Source organism: Delphinapterus leucas, chromosome 6 (assembly GCF_059928025.1).
Source record: "Delphinapterus leucas isolate spDelLeu-1000000601 "Yukka" chromosome 6, BTC_Dleu_Yukka2, whole genome shotgun sequence".
NCBI lineage: Eukaryota > Metazoa > Chordata > Mammalia > Artiodactyla > Monodontidae > Delphinapterus > Delphinapterus leucas.
The window spans coordinates 22,826,133-22,849,704 of record NC_143134.1 but is presented as its reverse complement, the minus strand read 5'-3'; the positions used below and the strand labels follow the sequence as shown (position 1 = coordinate 22,849,704).

The 23,572-nt window shown below is 53.8% G+C and overlaps 1 protein-coding gene across 11 annotated transcripts in view; it reads left to right on the top strand.

The window, feature by feature from the left end:
• The window catches only part of RHOBTB2 (Rho related BTB domain containing 2), a 30,126-nt gene extending 9,110 nt beyond the window's left edge, over window positions 1–21,016 (top strand). The window contains exons 1-12 of one of the 11 annotated variants that reach the window (XM_089912820.1): window positions 736–1,929; window positions 3,870–4,014; window positions 5,956–6,157; window positions 6,790–6,893; window positions 7,420–7,605; window positions 8,269–9,287; window positions 9,578–9,696; window positions 12,084–12,234; window positions 15,820–15,908; window positions 16,736–16,841; window positions 18,052–19,517; window positions 19,847–21,016. In XM_089912820.1, the coding sequence (XP_089768946.1) occupies window positions 3,941–4,014; window positions 5,956–6,157; window positions 6,790–6,893; window positions 7,420–7,605; window positions 8,269–9,287; window positions 9,578–9,696; window positions 12,084–12,234; window positions 15,820–15,908; window positions 16,736–16,841; window positions 18,052–18,269 (2,268 nt within the window). In that variant the 5' untranslated portion in view covers window positions 736–1,929; window positions 3,870–3,940 and the 3' untranslated portion in view covers window positions 18,270–19,517; window positions 19,847–21,016. The other 10 variants (XM_089912823.1, XM_089912821.1, XM_089912824.1 and 7 more) reach the window with 10 other exon arrangements.
• Window positions 21,017–23,572: the final 2,556 nt, after the last annotated feature.

The following is a 23,572-nucleotide window of genomic DNA, read 5'->3' as shown; positions in this document are numbered from 1 at the left end:
AGGAGCACACCTGTACACAGTTGAGTTTCTTTCCTAAGCTTGTGTTCAAACCATTACTCTGTTTTATGAAGAGGGGATCCTAACTAGAAGCACCCTCGATCATGCTTAATCTCTTTTCCAGCTCTAGGTAGATTCAGAAGGAGGTGGGGGAAGCATCCCTCACCGATCACGCACTTACTGAATGTGGACCAGGCCGGAAAGCATGAACACCTTGGTGGGCAACATCCAGCTATATGCATTCATAGATGGGAAGCATGCTTCAGACAATACAAAATTCATTTTTTATTTGGCTTTATTTTTTGGCAATTATATGTTGCAGAAACTAGTATTAAAGTGGATTTGCATTCTCAGAGCGCAAGTTGGAGGTGTGACGGAGGGGGTTAAGGGGGAGGCATGTCAATCTGGGCTTTAAAAATTGTCCAGAGGTAATCGACAAGATGGATAAAACCAGACTGAGCTGACTACTGTAATTACTAGCAGTCAAGATCCTCATAATCAAACTAGTCTTGAACATGGAAACTTCCTTTGAGGACCACTCACGTTACAGATGTCATCCCTTGTAATCTATTTTACAGAATTTTGAGACAGAGAGCCCAAAGGTGCCTTAGGTAATGTCTCCAGGGCTAGTGTCTTCCTGGCATTTCTTTCAGAGGGCAGAAGATACTGGTGAACGCCAGGTGGCAATAGGATGAATGTGGGATGGAAGTGGAGCCTGCTGGAGAAGAGGGACGGGGGGGGGGGGGGGGGGCGGGGAAGGCTTAGATGGGAAACAGGTGCAGATGGTACAGGGCCCCACCCTGAAACTCATTAAGGGGCGTGGAAATTGGAGACATAGGCTGTAGCTGCAGGGGTGATGATGGAGGGAGGAAGGTCCTCAAATGCCAGAAGGACGCCCCTGCCGGCAGAGGAAACGCTGTCTTCCTTTTCCCATGGGAAGCCGTGGATGCCTGGGGCTAAGTAAGGGTCAAGGCAAAAATGTCGAGTTCCCCTTCCCTAACTCGCACCCCTTTCAGGGCGGACTAGGATGCTCTAGGAGTTCTTTCTCAGCCTCCCGGAGGAAAGGGGGGAACCCCGTGGGAGTCCAGTGCGGTTTTGATCCTCGCCAGGTAGAGGGACGCTGCCCCAGCACGGGTGGCGAGCCGAGACCCCCTACGCCGCTTCCCTCCCGGAGTCGGGGGAGGTGGGGGGGAGAGTAGAAGGAGCAAGCGGCGCCGCGAGGCGGGGCAGGGGGCGGGGCCTCCGAGACGCCCAATCCCCTTATTTCTCCGCCCATTCCCCGCCCACCGCCCCCTTTCCGCCAACGGAGCGCCGAGATGGGCGGCACCTGTCACGGCTGGCGTCCTGGGTACGATTTTGCCCCACCTTTTTTTCCTGCCTTCTTGCTTTCTTTTTTTTTTTCCCTTTCCCTTTTTTGTGAATGAAAAAAGGAGGTCGCAAGCGATCCCTGGGACTGCGGCGCTAGGCGTCTTCGTGGCCGCGCCTTCGGAGCGGGCCCGGGCGCGTAGCAGTGGCGGCCTCGCCACTCTAGCCCACTGCTGCTCGCCGCCTCCAGCCTCCGCAGCCAGAGGACCGTTGGCGGCGGCGCGGCCCAGTCGCGGAGGTCGGAGCGGCCGGCCAGCTGCCCGGCTCCGGCGCGCCTCCATGACACGGGGCGCCGGGGGCGCGGGGAGATGCTGATCCGGAAGAGGCAATGGCTGCAGTGCCGTGCGCGTGGCCGCTCCCTGCCCGCCGTCCGGCCCGGGCTTCTGTGTCAGAGTTTTTGATCTAACGCGAACCGGGTACGGAACCTGAGCGGCAGCAGCGCGACGGCGCCGGCATCGTCCTAACTTGCACGCGCGGCGTGACCCCAGCCATTTCACTAAAATGAGCGTGCTTAGCAGGAAGAGATGTGTTCCTTACACTAGAAATTACCCCGTCACATGTAGCGGTGTAAGTAAATGATTAATTTCTGTTATGGCTGGGTTGCAAGCAGCCTCTGGAAACGCGCCGCTTCCCCGCTCTGCGTCCTCCCGGGCCCTGTCTGCGCCCCTCCTGACTTCCCTTGGGCTTCCGCTCTGGCCTGGGCTATAGCTTCGGCTGCTGGGGTCTTAGCGGGCGAGGGACTAACATTTTCTTGGTTTATCTAGGGAAGGGAAGATGACTTGATTGCCGTGGCGTGTCGTGGCCTTCCCCCTTCCCCATTTACAATTTAAAAAAATTTTTATTTTGTATGTATGTGTAGAGCAGCGTGCAGGAAAAAAGGTCCAGGGTGGTGGAAATGTTTCCGTTAAAAACCAATGGAATGTATTTTGCTCGCTGTTCTGGAGATGTTTCTTTCAACACACTCCATTGCAGTCTGTGCGTCTGAGTTCTGGCAAACTACTGGGAGAAATCCTTAGGGCTGTTTGTTGATGTTTGAAGAGGCTTATTCTGTGTTTAGGCTTGCATTTTTTGTTAATATGACCATTCAGGATCCCTTTGGGCCCCGCTGCCCATCGGGCCTGTGGAGGGATTCATCTCTTTGCCTTCCCCCATGTTACAATGTCAGTGGCCTCTTTTAATTGGAAGGCCACCCTCTCTGCTTTTCTCTTCCTGATCGTATACATCCTCCTTGATTTTTACCTTCATTTTTAAGATATTTTGTATTTTGTGTAAGATGCAGGATGTGGGATATTGGTTGCTAGGAGACAAAGCAGGCTCCCAGGGAGATTCTGTTGTTTCCTTGACAACCAGACTAGGGCAGCTACAGATGAACAAGCCTCCTATCAGCTGTGGGAGGGAAAGAGGGGCTTTTCTGGGCTCTGCAAAGAGTGTGTGTAGGTGTGTGGGTGTGGGACTGGGAGCCCGTGAGTGTTGCAGCTAATCTGAACACACCTTTCATTTTGGCCTGTCCTGAGTTCAAAGAGCTGGGAGAGCAGTGGGCAGGAGGCCGTTTTTGGAGAAGGGAACAGGGCTTGTGGGTTGGGGTGGGAAGGGAGCACCTACGTGACGCTGGAATCATTGAGGGAGAGGAGTGGCCTGGGGTCGTGACAGCCAGGGCAGGGTGGCGAGGAAGCCGTAGCGTACGGAGGTTGGCCAGGAGGCTCAGAAGGAATGGGGATGAGGCAATTGTGCAGAAAAGTCTAGAGTCATTGAAGGAGAGAGTGCTAGAAAGAAAGGGGAAGTTGAGAAGCTTACTGAGTGGGTTGTGCCGTTGTACATAAGCAGTGATACAGTAAAGTAGCAATATTCTTGAGCAAAAATTACATTACTGTTGGCAATGGCACCATATCTCCAGTACAGGTCCTTTTAAAGACAGGCCTGATTAGACTAAGAGTTCTGCTGGCTTAATTGGGCCAGTGTGTATCTTAAAGAGAGATATAATTACACATATAGATATGTAATCCAGCATTATATAATACCACATTACATAAGAAGGCAAATACCTCCTTTCGGCCCAGGATCTCTTGGCATGGATTTACCAAGATTCAGGAGACTTTCTCCGGGAGCCCTCATACCCATTTTCCAGAAGGGCAGATTGCGGCCCAGACAAGTGAAGTGATTTGCCCTTTCCCAGATCTGACAATGAAGTTTGCCAGTCAGGCAGCCGGCACAGGGGTGGAGTGGGTGAGAATGATAAAAATCAGGAGGAGGTCAAAGGACATGCAGGGGAAGGCCTCAGGGGCAGCTGGGGAACGAATGGGGAGTGGCTGCTCAGCTGGAGCTGCACCCAGCAGGTCTGCTGGCTAAACTCACAGCACAGTGTCGCTCTCCTGCTTGTTGCTTAGCTGTCCCCTACTTAACCATAGAGGTGCATAAGGTGTGCCTGAGTGTTTGAGTCATAGACTCGATGATCTTGGACCAGCACTGAACTGCTCTGCTGGTGTTCTGACATCCTCCTCGCCATCCAGCTGCTCCTGGATGTAAGAACCGATGTGCCTGCTCCGTACCTCCTCATCCCCCCTTCTGCCTACACACCTCCATGCTGCTGGAATCTGAATTTGAGAAAGAAGTTCTGTGGGCTAGCAGGTGGTTCTCTTTCTCCTACAGCTGCAGGTATTTGTATTTGGGATTCTATCTGTTTTGTTCTTCTGTCGATAAAACAGAAACCACAACCCAGAAGATTCCTCCTAGCGCCAACACATCCTCCCCGCTGCCTGACTTGAGACCAGGACCTGTCAACATGGGGTTCCCGGTCCTCAGTTCAGGAGAGAGAGCAGCGGGGAGGCAAGATGGTCGGTAGAATGGTGGTTGCTTGCTGGGGAGGGCGAGCAGGGGCAGAGGAAGGAGAAGGAATGAGGCAGACAGTTGTGCTGGAGACTGGCGGGGGGTGGGGGGGAGCCTGCACGGAGACCCCTTGTTGTTTAGATCCTGTAAAATTCCAAGGGGGAGGCGCTTGTCTCATTGAAAAGTCCTTGCTGTACTTTTTGCTTAGGTGGCTGAGATGCATCTACTCGAGCAAATCCTAGTTGCCATCGTTACTTGGATATTTCAGGTCTGCATTCCTGCCTGCTGGCATCCAGTTACAGCCCAGCATGGTGGCCTGACTCCTGGGCTGGATGGCTCAGCAGTGAGGGTGCCTGGGCAGCCTCCAGGACTCCTCTGAGCTCAGCCTTCCTTGGCCTAGGAAGGATTCCTCCAAATTGCTCCAACCCCCAGCTGACTTCAGGTGCACAGGGAATGTGAGCAGGGGCAGGCCAATGACCCTGGCAAAACCACGCTTCCGAATAACGCCCGCATCTACCCCTACCCTCTCTCTTCCACTCTTCCAGGAGGTGGATGCCACCTGGGAGGCTGCCAGCAAGAGCCCCTTCAAGCCGAGGGCCCCCTCCTAGTGACAGCTTTTTAAACACTGACATGACATTTTGACTACCGAAGGGACTTCTGTTTGTTAATCTGAGCAATCCCTCTCTGTGGGTGGGCAAGCCACTTCCTCTCTACCCAACACAGAAGGAAACTAAGGCAAATATTTGCCCAGAAATTCAGGCCCAAGTTTCTGACCCTCTGCTTCCCCATTACCCATGCAGTCAAGTTAGCGAGCATCCTTCCAGGGTTGCCAGTGTCTGGGGGCTTCCAGCCTGAGAATCCTCCTCCCCAGGAAGGAGAAGTGTGGAAAGGAGTGTATCTCACTTCCCCTGAAACTGGATGCAGGATGCTTGGAGGGTAGGCCTGGGTAGGGGATGGGTAGGCCCATTGGTCTCTTAGCCGTGGGGTGTATCATCCCAGGCCCGTAGTTACCCCCATTGCCATCTCAAAACAGGGCCTGCTGCTGAGTGAGCCACGTAGGCAACGGGACAGACCCAGAGGAGGAGAGGGGAGGCCTGTGGACTGCTCAGGTGCATGCAGAAGCCCCTTCAGCCCAAAGAGCCTGGGCTGAAGAACTCCGGCATCTCCATAAAGGGGGCCGGGGTTGAAGGATAGCCATGGGCAGGCTGGGGCTTGGAAATCCACAACCAGAGAGGGAGAGGGACAAAGGTGGAGGCCAGGAGAGCTGCTGCCCAGCTTTGACAAGTCCATTAAATTTTAAAGCGGCCCTGCCCTCGGGCATGCTGGGAAGGGGTGGGGACCTGGCCATGACTCCGCTTCTCTCAGCTGTTTGTTGTTCTGCTGCCACAGCCCTGCTGGCTGGAGAAGGAGAGCGGGTGATGACTGAGCTTCCTAGGCAGACACTTCTCTTCCCGGGAGGGTGGGGACTGGCCCTGGGCAGACTCCGCCTTGGCATCTCTCTCAGGCATCCCCCCCATCCCGAAGCCCCACCGGAGGATGGCGGCAACAGGAGGGAGACCAGAGGTTCACCTGGTGGAGCTGCGCCTCTCAGCCTGAAGGGGCTCCCGTCTCCTCGGCCCCTGCAGAGCTCTTGGCCAGAAAGCCGCCCGCTCCTTCCTCCTCCTCTCCGCTCAGATGCTTGGGGAGGGGTCAGCCCTGGCTGAGGAGAGCCCCGGCCCTCCAGGGGCTGGCATGCATAGCTGTCTTCACCGCTTCTCTCCTCTCCCTCAGGTCCCAATTAATGGATTCTGACATGGATTATGAAAGGCCAAACGTAGAGACCATCAAGTGCGTGGTAGTGGGGGACAACGCTGTGGGCAAGACCAGGCTCATCTGTGCCCGGGCCTGCAATGCCACCCTCACCCAGTACCAGCTGCTAGCCACCCATGTGCCCACAGTTTGGGCCATCGACCAGTACCGGGTGTGTCAGGAGGTAAGGCTGGGCGTCCGGTGCCGCACATCTGGGCTTCTTCCCCAGGGATCACTCCAAACGGGGCCTGTGCCTAGCTCATGGAAGCCCCTTAGGGGTCGGGTGGAGGCAGCTGAAGAGCAAGGAGCCCTGGGAGGGAGGCCTGAGAGGAGTGCCCCCCTCCAGGGGAGGGGTCCTTGGCCCTTTGTGTTTTGCACGGCTGAGCTGGTGCCTGGGGCGTAGCATCTTGGGTAATCATAGCCCCCAGTAATGGGGAGCCCTGAAGGGGGAAAGGGGTGGTGCTTTGGAGAGATGAGAGCTGGCGGTAGGGAAGAAGCTGCCAGCTAATGATACCAAAAGATCAGAGGCTTGGAAGTGTCCAGTTGGCAGGTACAGTTGGGAACAAGGGCAGGCTCCCTGCGAGATCCCGTCCACTGCCATAACGGTCTGCCCTCTGAGAGTCTCTCACCTCCTGGCCAGCTCTTGTTAGTGAGTCTGCAGAGATGGCACCTGGATGAAGGTGTTTTAAGGTACACGTTGGGAGGCACTGGCTGTCCCTCCAGCCCCCATGTTGCAGGACCCTCAGGAGTGAGCAGGCACGCAGGGCCTCCAAGAACCGTTGCCCTAGATTCCTGTCCCCCTCCCTGCCCCCACAGGTGCTGGAACGTTCCCGAGACGTGGTAGATGATGTCAGCGTGTCCCTCCGCCTCTGGGACACCTTTGGAGATCACCACAAAGACCGTCGCTTTGCTTATGGGAGGTAGGGAAGGCCCCCGGCTGCCTGCGGGGAGCCAAGTGGATGGCTTTTCCCTGCTTTCCCCGAGGTATGAAGCGCCTCTGTGACACTGAGCCTGGCAGGAAGGAGTGGAGAAAGCAGCACGGGCAGACCCGTGAGGGGGCGGCAGCCTGGGTGGCTTGCGATCAGGGCGCCTGGTTTGAGTCCTACCCTGTTAAGCAGTGGCTCTGGGACTCTGAGCAATTAGGAGAGCTGTTCTGAGATGAGTTTTCGCAGATGAGATGGTAAAAAGTGGTCATTCCTAACTCACAAGAGAGCTATGAGGTCAAAACAAGAGTCTTTGGAAGCTCTAAAATGCTAAGTTAGGGGTGCATAAACTAGAGGTTCTGTTATTATACGTTTTGGGTAAGATCGTGTGAGCAGATCCATATGACAGACGTGGGACTGTAGTGTAGGGGGTGCAGGTGGGTATGTGTGTTCTCCCTCGTTCCAGGGGCAGGTAACCTACGACTAGCTTTCTTTGCCTGTAACCTCACTCTCCCACCGCCAGATCCGATGTGGTGGTTCTGTGCTTCTCCATTGCCAACCCCAACTCCCTCCACCATGTCAAGACCATGTGGTACCCAGAAATCAAACACTTCTGCCCCCGAGCACCTGTCATCTTGGTGGGCTGCCAGCTGGACCTGCGCTACGCCGACCTGGAGGCTGTCAATAGGGCCAGGAGACCCTTGGCTAGGTAGGGGGTGCTGGTGCCTAGGGAGGGGAAGGCGGCAGATGGGGTGCCGGGCGTGTCTCCAGGCTTCCTGCTTAGTCCTGAGGGAATCCACTAAGCCTCACATCTCTCCCTCCATTTGAAGCGAGCTCATGTAGGGAGACAGCAAGAGCTCTCATTCTTTCATTCATCCGTCCATCCACCCATCCATCTATCCATCCCGCTATCCATCTGTTACACTGAGTGGGCCAATGCTGGGCTAAGCATTGTGAGGAGAGAAGGAGAGGGAGTCTTTGCATGAAAGGAGCTCATAATCTTGCTGGGAGGTGAACTTGATAGGTGAACATGTTAAAAACCAACGTGGAATGTTGCATGTTAATTGCCAGACAGGTGGTTATCGCTACCACTGTTTTGAGCTGGGGAGATCACCAGGGCCTGGCATAGATATGGAGGGCTTCCTGGAAGAAGAGGCGATTGGAAGTGAGCCTTGAAGGACTAGTAGGATTTAGCGAGACAGAGGAGAAAGGGAGTGGAAATGAGCAGGGCAGGAATGGGTCTTAGGACACAGATCCTGAGCAGAGACCCTCCAGCCTGGTGAAGAACAGACAGGCTCTGGAGAGCTACCTCTCCCTGCCCCCCACTCTTTACCACCAACATGAATTTGGCTTCCCTTCTTGAACCTGCCAGGCCCATCAAGCCCAATGAGATCCTTCCCCCGGAGAAGGGTCGGGAGGTGGCCAAGGAGCTGGGCATCCCCTACTACGAGACCAGCGTGGTGGCCCAGTTCGGCATCAAGGACGTCTTTGACAACGCCATCCGTGCAGCGCTCATCTCCCGCCGGCACCTGCAGTTCTGGAAGTCCCACCTCCGCAATGTGCAGCGGCCTCTGCTGCAGGCACCCTTCCTACCCCCCAAGCCGCCTCCCCCCATCATTGTGGTGCCCGACCCCCCCTCCAGCAGCGAGGAGTGCCCCGCCCACCTCCTGGAGGACCCGCTGTGCGCAGACGTCATCCTGGTGCTGCAGGAGCGTGTGCGCATCTTTGCCCACAAGATCTACCTCTCCACTTCCTCCTCCAAGTTCTACGACCTGTTCCTCATGGACCTGAGTGAGGGGGATCTGGGGGGCCCCTCAGGGTCAGGGGGCCCCTGCCCGGAGGACCACCGGGGTCACCCTGATCAACACCACCACCATCACCACCACCACCACGGCCGGGACTTCCTGCTTCGGGCAGCCAGCTTTGATGTGTGCGAGAGCGTGGAGGAGAGTGGGGGCTCCGGGCCCGCTGGGCTCCGGGCTTCAACTAGCGATGGGATCTTACGGGGCAATGGGACAGGGTACCTGCCTGGGAGGGGTCGAGTGCTATCTTCCTGGAGCCGAGCTTTTGTGAGCATCCAGGAAGAGATGGCAGAGGATCCACTGACTTACAAATCCCGGCTGATGGTGGTGGTGAAAATGGATAACTCCATCCAGCCGGGGCCCTTCCGGGCTGTTCTCAAGTACCTGTACACAGGGGAGCTGGACGAGAATGAGCGGGACCTTATGCACATCGCCCACATTGCTGAGCTGCTCGAGGTCTTCGATCTGCGCATGATGGTGGCCAACATTCTCAACAATGAGGCCTTCATGAACCAGGAGATCACCAAGGCCTTCCACGTCCGCCGGACCAACCGGGTTAAGGAGTGCTTGGCAAAAGGCACCTTCTCAGGTATGGAACGTGCTTAGGAGCTGATGTCCAGAAGGCGGGGGAGTTCCCTCCAGGAGCCTTCTGAGGTCCAAGTAGCATTCTAAGTCATCTCAGCTGCTGATGTCCTGGAGATACAGTGGCTCTGCCCCTGAAGCCCAGCGTCCCCAGCCTGAGAGCGTGGTCACATTGTGCTTCACAGCCTGTGGCTCGGAAGGAAGCAGGTTGTCTGGGCGCACTGTTGACCCTTGGGGTTGGTTGTCCCACGTTCTTTCCCCACGTGCTCACGTGATGCCTCTTCTCCACCCGGACAGATGTGACCTTCATCCTGGATGATGGCACCATCAGCGCCCACAAGCCCCTGTTGATCTCCAGCTGTGACTGGATGGCTGCCATGTTTGGGGGGCCGTTTGTGGAGAGTTCCACCAGGGAGGTAAGGCTAGGATGGGAATGGTTGGGAAAGAGAGGGACTTACTCCCTTCCCATCTGAGGCATCTGTCACTTAATGGTACTTTCCTCAGCCTTGACTGTGTGCACGTCACTGAGTGATGGGCCCGAGAGAGGTTTATGAGATGGTTCCCACAGCCAAGGACTTTCCAGTATACCAGGCTAGGGAAATACGGTAACATCTTAAGTCTACAGTTGAGAAGACACTTTCGATTCGTTGTCTTATATTGTCTCACACGAGACTCTTATAGCGTAGCCTTCCACTTTACGTGTAAGGAAAGTGAGGACCTGAGAAGTTAAGCGACTCATGCAAAGCTCTGTAAGTAGAAAGGAGAGGGTAGGACTGGAACTCAAGACTTCTGATTCCTTGGCTGTATACATTGTACCTTGCTTTCTCCCGGATGCACGTGAAATAACTAGAAAAATATTCAGTCTGTCCCAAACTGAATCCATCACTGTTTTTAAATGTAGGTTTTATTATAATTGAGGTATGGTGAAGCCAACAGATCAGGAAAAAACTGCCATTAAAAAGATAGATTGTTATACTCACAGATCTCAATGGGAGGGGTACACACAGCATCTGGGGACATGCAGGGAAGCACCAGGTTGGGTCGTGCGGCAGAGGGAGTAAGGGGGACTGTGGGCAGGAGCCTTTATTGTCTCTTCCCTGGGAAGGAAGAGGTGAAGCAGGGTAAACAGGCTTAGGGTTGGCTAGTTTGAATAATTTCATCAGGCTCTGGGGCATAGGGGCTGTCCTGAGTCATCTGGTACCTGGCCCTGGGGTACTTAGGGCAGGGGGAGAGTGGCCTGGAGTGTGAGAGCAGATGAAGGCGACAACTGGGGGTGTGGGCTCTGCATTGTTTGGTTTGCATATGAAAGGCATGATCTCAGGTGAGGCCTTCATTATCTCTAGGAAGTCCCCCTAGGGTCAGCAAGGCCCCAAACTGCAAAGCATCAGAATACAGAAACTAGAAAGAAACACTTCATGCCATCACCCTTCCCTTAATCAGGGCCACTCCAACCCCCTGTTCTCACTGATACCGCTGCTTTCTTGGGCACCTAGACTGGAAACACAGAGTTGGAAGGGGCCTATCAGTGTGTCCTTAGAAATATCCTCTTAAGTGTGTTGTCTCGAGTCTGTTCTCGCCTTTCCATTCTCCCAGCCAAGCCGAGCAGCCCGGGCCGTGGCCCTGTTCTCCATCTTCTCTGAAGTCCTGCAACATTGACTGTCCATCACTCAGCCTTGCAGTTAACAAGGCCCTTCTTTGTGCAGTGGCTTCAAGTTCTGAGGGTCCACACCCCGTTTCCCCAGCTGGTTTGTGGTTTCTCTTGAGTGTAGGGACTAGGTCTTTTACTTCTGCTGAGTACCCTTCCTCAGCACTGGTCCCTTAGTCAGTGCTCAGCAAACACTTGAATGAAAAGCTAGACGAAGAACAGTGCAGCAGAGCGTCCTATGATACAGAGTAGGGATTTCCTAAAATTTCTGGGAAGGACGTCCTTCCAGTAGGCGAAGTGGACGGGTTCAGATTTGAGTCGTCTGTGCTCCTTGAAGCGTGAGTTGGGTTGGGATGTGCAAAAGTGTGAGGCTGGGGACTCTCCAAAGCCGCGGGGCCCACCACTACCACAGAAGCAGCTGTAAAGCTCCAGCGGATCCCCAGTGTAGCCTGGAGAGGCTGGCGTCTGATGAGAAAGCAGTTTTTGTGTTAGTTCTGCTCTGAAGAGATCCCAGAGGCCCAGAGCAGCGGCTTCAAGCAGCCCGGAGACACCAGCTGATGTCTGCTTTGCTCATTCGCATCCCACTTGCACTGCTCCCTGAAGGGCTGGGAGGGGCTGGTGCAGGGGACCAGAAGGACTCCTTCACACACCCTCCAAGCCGGAAGGATGCTAGCAAGAGTCCAGGTCCTTTTAAAAGCTGTTGGAGGGCTTCCCTGGTGGCGCAGTGGTTGAGAGTCCGCCTGCCGATGCAGGGGACACAGGTTCGTGCCCTGGTCCTGGAAGATCCCACGTGCTGCGGAGCGGCTGGGCCCGTGAGCCATGGCCGCTGAGCCTGCGCGTCCGGAGCCTGTGCTCCGCAATGGGAGAGGCCACAGCAGTGAGAGGCCCGCGTACCTCAAAAAAAAAAAAAAAAAAAAAAGCTGTTGGAGCCCTGCTCATAGGTGCTCAGCAGCTGGGCTCAGCACAGGCTGTTGCTGTGGGAGACCAGCCTTTGGGGAAGGGGGTTTCTGAGCAGGTCCAGGGGCCACGAAGAGGTGGCTGCCTGTTTGGAGTAGCCCAGTTAGGTGGGCCAGAGTCTTCTGAGTTCCTCGGAACTGAGTTACTCTTTCCCTAAAGCTGGACCTCACCGCAGCCTGCTCTATTCCTTCCCACCCGCAGGTGGTGTTTCCTTACACGAGCAAGAGCTGTATGAGGGCCGTGCTGGAATACCTGTACACCGGCATGTTCACCTCCAGCCCCGACCTGGACGACATGAAGCTCATCATCCTGGCCAACCGCCTCTGCCTGCCACACTTGGTCGCCCTCACAGGTAACTAAGCTCTGGGGCCTCCCGGGAGGAGGAGTCGGGGACCCCCAGGAGTCATGATTTCTTCTCTCACCTGTCTCCTCCTAGGGGACAGGCCACGAGCACCCAGGGAATACGTTTACATAAAGTGAAATACGTCGGTGCGTACTAGGGTTTGGGTGAGGACATGGATGTAAAGAAACATGTGAGAGGGGCGCTCGGTGGGATCACCTTATAGGCTCTCTCCAGAGGGCATCTTGGCCCAGCAAAGTGGGCTCCAGCAGACGCCAGGGCCTGGTGTTCTTATTAGCTTGGCCGCACTCATGCAAGCTTAAGAAGTCAAAAAGAAAAGAACACGTTCCTCATCTCTCCCCTTCCTCCTTCCTTTCTTTTTCCTTCTCCTTCTTCTCCTTTCCCTCTTCCTCCTTCTTCTCTTCCACCTTCACTTTCCCTTTCTTCTTCTAGAAATAAGACAGCAAACATTGACCTGCCGCTCCTAATTCCTTGATCCCTTGTAGATCCTGAGAGCTCGAGCTCAGCTTTCAGGATGGACCAACCTCAGAGATGGGTTGGAGCAGGGACTGAGGCAGGAGGGAGACCAAGGTGCAGGAGCTCGGGGTCCAAGGGCTGGAGGAGAGATGGCGCCATCCCGGTGAGGGGTGTCTGGGGTCTGCTGATGTTGGAGTCGACATTTGCATTGCGTTGGTGTCGGCGTTGCTACCTGTACTGGTGTTGATGTCGAGGTTAGTATTCTTGGGCGGGTCAGGGGGCAGAGAGCAGGGCCTCAGATACAGAGTTGGGGTTCAGGGAAGGACCCGGTGTCAGAGCTGCTGGGGCCCTGGGCAGATGATCCAGGCTGGGACTGAGCTATGAGGGAAGCAGTGATCCCATGATGAGAAATGAGTTGGAAGGTGGGACTTGGTCCCAGGAAGAAGGGAGAAATCATTGATCAGAACCAAATGTGAAGAGCTGAGCCTTAACATTCAGGAGCTCAACTCCCTCTGCAGAGGGAGTCCAGGGGACACCAAGGGCTTCAGGGCAGGGAGCGAGAGAGAGGCTTCTAAAGCTTACAACTGCAGACTTCCCTGGCGGAGCAGTGGTTGGTTAGGACTCCGCACTTCCACTGCAGGGGGGCACGGGTTCGATCCCTGGTTGGGGAACTAAGATCCTGCATGCCACACAGTGTGGCCTGTAAATAAATAAATACATAAATAAATAATAAAGGTCAGAGCTGCAACAATATGTCATCCATGGTCATCCATGAAAAAGTGTTGTGGCCTTCCCAGAGCACAGAAAACTGTCCAAACTCTTAGACCGAGTAATTCAACATTTGAAAGGCTATCTACAAAGAAATGACCCACATGAAAAAAAACGTCTAAAGGTGTTTAAGTTTGTTTCATCATGGCAGGCGATCAGATACAAGTCAAATAGACACCATTGGTTAAGCACACGTGGGTAATTTTCACAAGGTAGCGATGAAAAATGTTAATCACTGCTGCGTGGAAAGGCTTATAGAAAATAACACTGAATGACTTTTCCAGTGAAATGCTCCATACGTGCCGAGAAACATATTTAAAAAATGTGTTGTGTATGTACCTTGTCAAGGATCAGTGGAAAATGCCAAGTATGGTGTAATAAGTGGTGCTTTGTGTTTAGTGATATATGCTTCCTATGAAGTTATTAATTCAAGCTTAAAAATTTTTTTAACATTTATTTATTTATTTGGTTGCACTGGGTCTTAGTTGTGACAGGTGGGCTCCTTAGTTGCGGCTTGCCGGCTCCTTAGTTGTGGCGTAGCAGTGGCATGTGAATTCTTAGCTGCAGCATGCGTGTGGGATCTAGTTCCCTCACCAGGGATCGAACCCGGGCCCCCTGCATTGGGAGCGTGGAGTCTTAACCACTGCACCACCAGGGAAGTCCCAAGCTTAAATTTTTTTTAATGTTAAATATAACACAAATACACATAATATATGGTCAGCTTAATGAAGTATTACAAAGCAAAGGGACCCTTGCCGGCCATACCAGAAGCCCTTCACCTGTCCTTCCAAACCACAGGCCCTTCCCCCGTCCCCAGGAGGAACCACTCTGCCTATTATTCTTTTTTATGGCCTCACTTCCTTACACTTCCTCATAGTTTTATCATCCAAATGTGCATATCCTTCAACACTATAGCATGATTTTATTTTTTATATATCCTTTAAGTGTTTTCTTTTTTAATCTATAAGTACCTTGTCCATGAAAAAAACTTGCCCTTGCAACTTGTTGGAAAAACCCCACTCATCTAGGAAATCTAGATTTTTTTTACTGATTGCGTTTCTATAGTACACCATCTTTCCTGTAAACTGGCCATTGGATCTAGAGGCTAGATCGGATTCACATTCAGTTTTCTTTTGGTAAGACTACTTCATACATTGTTTCTCTTTTTCATCAAGAAGCATAGATTGTCTGCTTTTCTCTCTTTTTGTGACGTTAGCAACCATTGAATGTCATTGCCTGGATCCATTAATTTATTAGGTGTTGTGAAATGGTAATATTCCAGTTCAGTCATTTTTTTCTTTATCTGTTGGAATACTTCTAAAAAGAGAGAAACTTGCCCTCACCTACTGTTCATTTACCCAGTGGTATAGTTCATGTAAAGCAGGCAGGTGAATGCTTGATTCTTTTATTTACCAGTTTTCAAGATACATTTGTTTTCCTATCATCCTTTGAGAGTGACCAATTAGTTTCTTATTATTAAGTATGCTTATGAACTCTCAGATTTGAACATACTCAGTTGGTTTCAAATAACTGCAATTAGCTTTATGGAAGCTCAAATACCCTACTGCTCCCTTAGCCTGTAGGAGTCTCTTCAAGTTGGCTGCAGAGTCTCTGAGCTTTCTGATTATCAGGAATGACAAGATGTTCCAGGTTCCTCTTGTACATTTCCTGCCCCAGACCTGGAATCAGCCATTTCTCTAAGAAGTCCTGGTTTCTTGTAGCTGGAAATGGGATTTCAAGGCTGCAATCTGTGCATTAGAGATGCTTTTGCTATTGGGATGGCTCTTGTCTCTAGGTCTTTTCCATGGACTGAGCTGGGAAATATATTTTTAAAGATAAAATACTTTATGAGTTTATAGTGATACAGTTAAAATTCAGGACTAAGAGTGTTTACTTCTTCCATAGAAACGTTTTAACATGAAATGCAAGGTCAGTACACAATTTGTTACAAAATTTAAATCAATACGCACAACTTGGTTTAATCCTTAGTTCTAATTCATAGTTCTCAGCAAACCTGAGGTTTAATACCCTCTCCCATCAGTTTCAGTGGCTGCTCTGGGGGCGGGGGCTTTCACCCCACCTACGTAACTACTTGGTGCAACATACGTAGCTTGAAAAATCCTTTTAGGTGATTCTGATCTCCTTCACTTCCCACCTCCACTCCACCTGGAAAGTCTTGCACTAATCCCAGTTTCCTCACTGGTAGCAGCAGACTTATATCTCCTGTGGCCTTTCCTGCCCTGTTGGGACTCACCCCTTTGCCCTGCAATGGGCCCCTGCCAGGGGGGATAAGCAAGTGCCTGTCCACTCCTGTGGTTCTTCAGCCCATTCCTGGCTGTGTGTGTGTCACAGAGCAATACACAGTGACCGGGCTGATGGAAGCAACTCAGATGATGGTAGACATCGATGGGGACGTCCTTGTGTTCCTGGAACTGGCTCAGGTAGGATGGCAGGGGAAGGAATCTCTCCAACATTCTCAGCTTTGGGCTCTGCCTGCCCATTTGGCAGCGAATGGGGAGGGGCTGGGAGGTGGTGGGTAGGAAGGGAACCCACTGTCAGACTTGGTTCCCTGAGTGGGCAGAGCCCATCTCATCCTCCAGGCCAGAGGATACACCCTGCCCCGCCAAGAGGAGAGGCTGGCCGTGGCGGGGGAAGGGACAGAGACTTCAGAAAACCGTAGGACAGGGGAGGGAAGCCCAGAATCATGTATAGACGTGGTTGCTGCCTGCTGAGGTCATTTAAGGCACACTGAGGACTCTCCATCTAAAATGAACTTCCCACCTCCATTTTCCCAAACAGGCAAGCAAAATCTCCCACACTGGCCCTCCGGGTGCCAGAAATTCTACCGGTAAAGATTAGTTTACAAAGTTAAAGCATGGCAGACACACCTGGGAAGTCAGTTTTCTAAGCCTGGTTGTCAGCACCTCAGTGCAGGCTGCTTTGGCCCCTGACAGCGGAGAGGACGAGGGGTCATATCTGAGGAGGGCAGACACGGCAGGATGCCGCCACACAGGAATGTGGATTTCTGGGGCTGCCGGGGACAGGTCGGAGGTGAGGTGGTGGTCGTGACAGTGCCGAGGAGCAAATCCAGCGTCATTCCCTTATGGTCTTGTGTGGCCTTGCCTCTCGAGGTGCCTCTCGAGTCTTTATGACTTCAGGGCCTTTGCCCACCTGTGCCAAAGCTTTGGCTCTGAAGGCAACTGTAGATGTCTGTGTGCAGACCCCGCCCCTGGGGTCCCAGCACAGATGCGCTCCCGTCTGTTCCCAGTTCCACTGCGCGTATCAGTTGGCTGACTGGTGTCTCCACCACATCTGCACCAACTACAACAACGTGTGTCGCAAGTTCCCACGAGACATGAAGGCCATGTCCCCAGGTGAGCACCCCCGGCTGCACCTGTGCTCCTCCGTCTGCTTGGGTCCAAATCTCTGACCTGACCCCAGGGCACCCGGAGACTGCCAAAGACCCTTGGGCCTAACTTGACCTTGTGGGTGGGGAGCAGCCTGCAGAGGTGCATCCAGCCAGGCAGAGGGGGGCCCGGGAAAAGTGCCGGCGTGGAGGGCAGGGCTCCCTCGGGGACCTTGGGCAACTCACTTTGCCCCTCTGGGCTTCTGTTCCTCCTAAGTACAGTCAGACTAGAGTTGGTATTTTTCAGACCTTTTTGGATCAGACTCCACAGTAAGCAGTACATTTTACCTTGTGACCCAGGACACATATAGAAAAATATCTCAATTGTTTTTAATGCTACTCATGACCCATGACATTAATTTCATAACCTAGGAATGGGCACAAGTCACAGCCTGGGCAGCACAGGTCTGGGTATCCTCTGGGATCCCTGCAGCTTGGCCTCTGCTTAATTGACGTCTCAGGTCCTGGGGCCCACAGGAAGCGCATGGGCTCCAGGGAGAGGTGTCGCCGGCCTCCCCGAGTTCCTGCCGCTCCGTCTTGAGGTCTTCGCTGGGCGCCCTCCGCTCTGCTGTGACCCCCTCCCCGCTGGCAGCCTCTCGCTCTACGCTGCCAGTTCTCCCACCCCCATTCTCTCCTCTTCACCCTTCTAGCATTTTCTTTCTGAAGCACAGCTCCAATCGCATCACTCCCCCGGTTCCAAACTCCCGTGGTGCTCCCCCGGCCTTCCAGAATAGGTCCAAACCCCTCAGTCCAGCCTGCCCTCCCGTCTGACCTCCTGCAACACCCCCATCCCCACTTGCCTTGGAAACCTCAGCCCTGCCAGCCACCTCTGCTGTCGCCCCAGCCAAGCCGAGCATCTTCTTGCCAACAGCTTTGCTTGCCCTTTCTCCCCCATCCTTTGCCTCAGCCTGCTTTATTCTCAGCACACACTAAAGCCCTGTGTAGATCTTCCCTCTGTCTTTGAAGAATAACACAAGTGGGAATGCCTTTCCCCGGCACGTACTGTCAGCCCCACTCCCTGGGCACCTGACTCTCTTTAGGGGGCTCTGTGAAGGGATGTGGTCCTTGCAGGACCGAAGGCCGTCTGTGGGTCCCGTGGCAGCAGGGCAGGGGTGGGAGTCCCTCTTGCCCCTTCTCCTGACATCCTCCTCGTCAAGCCCTACTGCGTTCTGCTCCAGAAAACCAGGAGTATTTTGAGAAGCACCGGTGGCCGCCTGTCTGGTACCTGAAGGAGGAAGACCACTACCAGCGGGCCCGGAAGGAGCGTCAGAAGGAGGACTATCTCCACCTGAGACGGCAGCCCAAGCGGCGCTGGCTGTTCTGGAACAGCCCTTCCTCGCCGGCCTCTTCAGCCACCTCCTCGTCCTCCCCATCTTCCTCCTCGGCTGTGGTCTGAGATGCTGCCACCCTCTTCTGACCCCGCTGCTGTTGCCCCCACTTGTTCTTGCCCCTCTGCTCTTCTGCATCGCCCCCTCCACCTTCCAGGGACAAAGGACTCACATAACCGGGACCCTACGGGGAGGAGCTGCTCTCACCAGCCAGCATAGCTCAGCAGAGAGAGGAAGGAGCCAGGCCTCGTGGGTCGGAACAGGCGCCCGGGGAGAGGTCCCGATTCCTCAGCAGGGCAGGAGACGGCTCCTGGGAGGTGGGGAGCGGGGAAAGGGCTGAGGGCTGTGGCCTCTGGTCTCTGGGTTGGAGAGCCCTAGAATCAGAGGGAAACTCTCCCAGCCGTGAGGCCGTGTGTCTTGGTCTGCGGAGGCAGCCTCCTCCCTGTGAGCGGCCGTGAGCAGGCAGGGTCCTACCTCTGTTGATCGGGTGTTTGCATCAGTGGACTTAGAGGGTTGCAAATGTTTTGTGGGCATTTGCACGTGGAACCTACTCAAATCCTCACTGGAGAAGTCAGGGTAGAAATTAAGCCTTCAGAACCCAACTCAAGGTTTCCACCCCTGGGGTGCGGCTGCCAGAGGCCGCAAGTGGAAGGCTGGCCCTCTGCCAGCATCCCTCCCAGGGCTGTGGGCATCCAGGCCTGAGAAGGGTGGCAGAGGTTGCTCAGAGCTGCAGGCCTAGAAGCAGCACCTCTTGGTGCAGTGAGAAACTTCTTCCTCCCCCTTCCTTCACCGCTCAGATTTGGAGATGGAAACGAAAGGAAACAGCTGGAACAGGGGGAGAGAAGGAAGGGAGTGATGGGGGCCTGGGTACAGCAATCCCATGCTCCTTTGGGCTCCTCCCCCTGCCTCTGGTTAGCACGGCTTCTCGTGGGGTAAATTTAGCAAAAAACCCCATACAACAATGAACAGAATCACCACCAACAAAAACATTGTCGCCTCTATCCCCTCAAAGGAAGAAAGACAGAAAAAGTCCCTGTATGGCTTACATTTCTATAAAGCCAAACAGGGTTCCCCATGTGGATGAGGCAATGGTTGAGACGGTAGAATTGACTCCAGTGCTTTTCAGGAAAACAGTGTCGCCGGCTGTGACCAAGGACGCTCCGGCCCTGCTGGTTGACCCTGGGCAGCACGTTGCATGCCCTCAGCATGCCGGGGATGAGGTTTCGGGGGTGGGGAGGGTGGGCCCAGGAATCTCTGTGGCGTTGGAGCCGTGCGTTCGCCCATCATGAGAATCGGGCTATCCTCACCTTCATCAGGTAACTCCATAACATATGAATGTGGTGGAGGGATGGGGTGTGGTAGGGGTCAAAGGTCAGGAGAAAGGCACTGACATGGAGAATAGGAGACCCTGTAATGAAGGATCATAGCACATGGCCTCACTCAGTGCTGGCTGGTGATAAAAGGGAAGGAGAAAAAATGGGGGAATTGAACAGGAGCGAAGCCAAGGTCAGTCCAGAGAAGGGGAGGGAGGAGACTGGAGGACTGGAGGATTAAGACAGTAGCTTTGGGGAAAAGCTGGGTCGCAACTGACCCTCTCCACATTTTCTAATCCTGATTCGTATTTCACTCCCCACACCCTTTGTAGATTTAGAAGACGGAGCCCCTCTGATGAAGGTGGAGCCAGAGAGACTGAGCTCCTGGCCTCAGAGCTCAGGAGTCACCTCGTCTAAGAAAGATGCTTTAGGAAGAGGAACTGGTTTTCGGTCCCAGGGCCCTAGGTGGGCTCCACCACCAAGAGGCTGGCTTTAGGTCTGGGATAGAGCAAACCCGGAAACAATGGAAACTCTGCATCAATTTTTTGGTGCCAAGACCTAGGGATTTGAAATTAAGTCCTCGTCAAGAGAAGGAGCAGGAGGTGGCAGGTCAAGCGGGTCTAGAGTGACTGTGCCCCGTGTTGTCGGAGCCCCAGACTTGGAGGCCATGGCTGCCTCCCCTCCAAGTCGTCCTCCAGGGGGCGGGCCGGGAAAGCAGACGTTTGCTGCCCTCTAGTGGCCGGTTAGCTCCTTGCCGCTGAGCTCGGGGCGAGCCTGAGGAGCAGTGGGCGGGGCAGAAGGGGAGCCTCCAAGGTGGGGGGTGCAGCTCTGCCCCCAGCACCTTCACTGTGGGGGGGGGGGACAGAGGAGGGGCCGGGGGGCCTCCCGGGAACTCTAGGTGGGTGGGAGAGCCAGGGCCCGAAGTCCAATGGCAAGGGAATTGGGGTTCCATGAGGTTGCAGGGCTGAGCCACGGGGCCCACTGATGAGGATGCAGAAAGACCAGCGGGGACAGAAAGGGAAGGTGGCCCAGGAGCTGCAGGAGGCCCCAGGTGAGGGGTCACAGAATGACCCCAGCAAGCAGGGCCCCACCCCCCCCTTCCCACCAGCTCTGTCAGAGCCGGTCTGCACCTCAAGGGAGCCCAACGGGCCCAGGTGTGGCCCAGAGACATCACCTGCGGAGGCTGTGGGGAAGCTGGGCCAGGCTGAGGTCCCTCCCCCAGGGGAAGGGCAGGGAGAAGGGGCTGGATTCCAGGAACCTGGAGCCCGGAAATCCAGAGTCAGAGCAGGAGACACACCCATGCAGGGCGAGCTTGAGCCCGAGGCATAAAAGGGAGAAGGATGGAGCGGGCCACACAGCAAGAACACACACCCCTGCACCCGGGTCACTCCAGAGAACAGTAGGATGGGGGAGAAAACACACACACACGCCTCTTTTTATATAAAATTGCATATTTAATTTGGTCATGAATTCATAAACACATGAATATTTTGTACCTAATGGCCTTTCTTGTATTGTTTGATATTTCCAACAAACTCTTCTAAGGTGGGAACTTCCAACGGAGAGGAGCATGAAAAGATACCCAACCACTAATGAAACACTTATTAAGTGCCTATCGTGGGTCAGGTGCTATTTGGACTGGATATAAAACAAAAAAGACAACTTCATGCTCTCATTCAGCTTACCTTAAATAAATAAACATGACAAACACTGACAAGGCTAATACTTTAGATGGGCACTTAAGGAAGTCCTCCAAGAAAGGAACAAGTGAGGTGAAACGTGATTGGCAATAATTCACTTATTTCTCCCTCTGAAGATGAATGCAGTGTCCACAGATGGAACAGCAAAGGCAGGAAACGCCTGACTTCCAGGGAAGGGAGGGGCAGCAAAGTGTGAGCTCTGGAAGGAACAGGGAAAGGGCTGCAGCACCAAGGCCACCGAGGTAGGACCCCTACCAAACTCCACTAGAACACCATGCCCTGAACATGTCTAAATACTCAGCCAATTCTAGTTTGGGCCCAGCCATACCACTCTTGGATACACAAAGTTCTGAGATGGAAAAGACCAAAAACTTGAGAATTACTACTTCCATAACATTATCTTGCCACGACTGGAATACTACAGAGATAGGTGGGGTGGAAGGAGGGCTGAAGTGGTTACAAAATATTTTTAAAAGTAAGAGAAAGTGGTCTACCATCCCTCCGCTGAGGGTGCTGCCATGCATCTTCCTTATTTAGGCAGAGCAGTCAAGTGAGGAAACCTCCCACCAAGCGCTGGGAGGGGCGAATGGAGGAGAGGAAGAATCACAAAGGGAAGCCAGCTTGCAAGCCTTTATTCTCAAAACAAGATTGCAATATAGAGATTGACCAAGATAGCAGAGTAGAAAGACCCTGAGCTCGTGTTCTCTCACAGGCACCCAAAATTACAACTATTTGCAAAACAACCGTTGATGAAAAAGATCGGAACCTACCAGAATAGATCTTCTGCAACTAAAGACAAAAAGAAGGAACCACAATGAGATGGGTTGGAGGGGGCAGACTCACAGTGTAATCATGTCCCATACTCCTGGGTGGGCAACCCACAAACTGGAGAATTCTATTGCAGAGGTTCTTCCACAGGAGAGTTCTGAGCACCACACCTGGCTCTTCAGCCCAGGGGACCTGCACCAGCAAGATGAGCACCCAGAGCATTTGGCTTTCAAGGCATGCAGGGCCATTAATTTTGGGTGTCCCAGAGGACTGGGGGAAATAGAGACTTCACTCTTAAAGGGCACACATAAAATCTCATAAAATGCACTGCGACCTAGGGCAAAAGTAGTAATTTGATAGGAGCCTGGGCCAGACCTACTTGCTTGTCTTAGAGCACGTCCCAGAGAGGCAGGGCATGGGTGCGGCTCACCCTGGGGACGTGGACGCTGGTAGCAGCTGTACTTAGAAGCTCCTTCTACTGCTGGACACTGGTGCTGATAGGCATCATTGTGGGATCCTCCCTCTAGCCCATGAGCCCCAAGAGCTAATGAGTTGGGTGGGGGTGGCCAGCCCCACCCAACAGCCTGTAGGCACCAGTGCTGGGATGCTTCAGGCCAAACAGCTAACTGAGCTGGGACACAGCCCCAGCCATCAGCAGACAAGCTGCCTAAAGACTTCCTGAGCCCACAGACACCTGCAGGCGTGCCTCCAGATATGACACTGCCCACCAGAGGGCCAAGACCCAGCTCCACCCACCAGTGGGCAGGCAGGGGTCCTGCCCTCCAGGAAGCCTTCACTAGCCTCTGGATAGCCTCACCCACCAGGGGACAGACACCAAATGCAAGAAAACCACAATCCTGCAGACGGTACACAGCAGGCAAGACCCTGTCTGTCCTGGGAACAGCTGGGACCCAGTCCTGCCCACTAGCAGGCCAACACAAGCTTCAGGACACCCCAGACCCCATACCCAACTGTGTCAGGAGCTAGCTCCCCTGCACCAGCGATATGACACCAGCTCTGGAATTCCTGGGCCCTGCAGCAGACCCCAGGACAGAGCTCTGCATGCCAGTAGTCTGGCACTAACCCCAGGACCTGGCTTCAGCCACCTGACTCAGGACTTAGTGGCCTGGCAATAAGCCTTGAAGCAATGCTCTAGTCATCCTTCCTATGAATATGCCTGACACAGAGTCCTTGTGCAGCCAACGGGATCCCAGGAGGCCTCACAATGCACCCGCCCCAGCCTGCAGAACCCATGATAATGTGGTAAATTTCCCATTTAGCACATATCCAATATGGACTAGATGCCATTCAAAGGGTTCAGTGCAAGTTCTTTCCAAACCTGGCATTGCCCAAATATCCTGAACCCTCACTGCAGGTGAGCACAAATGGACTCGTATGCACATAAACACTGGGATGCCGCTGGCTGGAGCCAGGACCCTGCACAGGAACTCCCTTCCCAAGATGATCTTGGGAGGCCTCAAGAAAGTGTCTTCCCAGCATCCACACCTGTCTAGGCATTGCCTCACTCCCTGCCTCTGGCCATCCCTCTGGCTGGAGCTCTACCACTGAGGTACCACCACACCTAGCTCT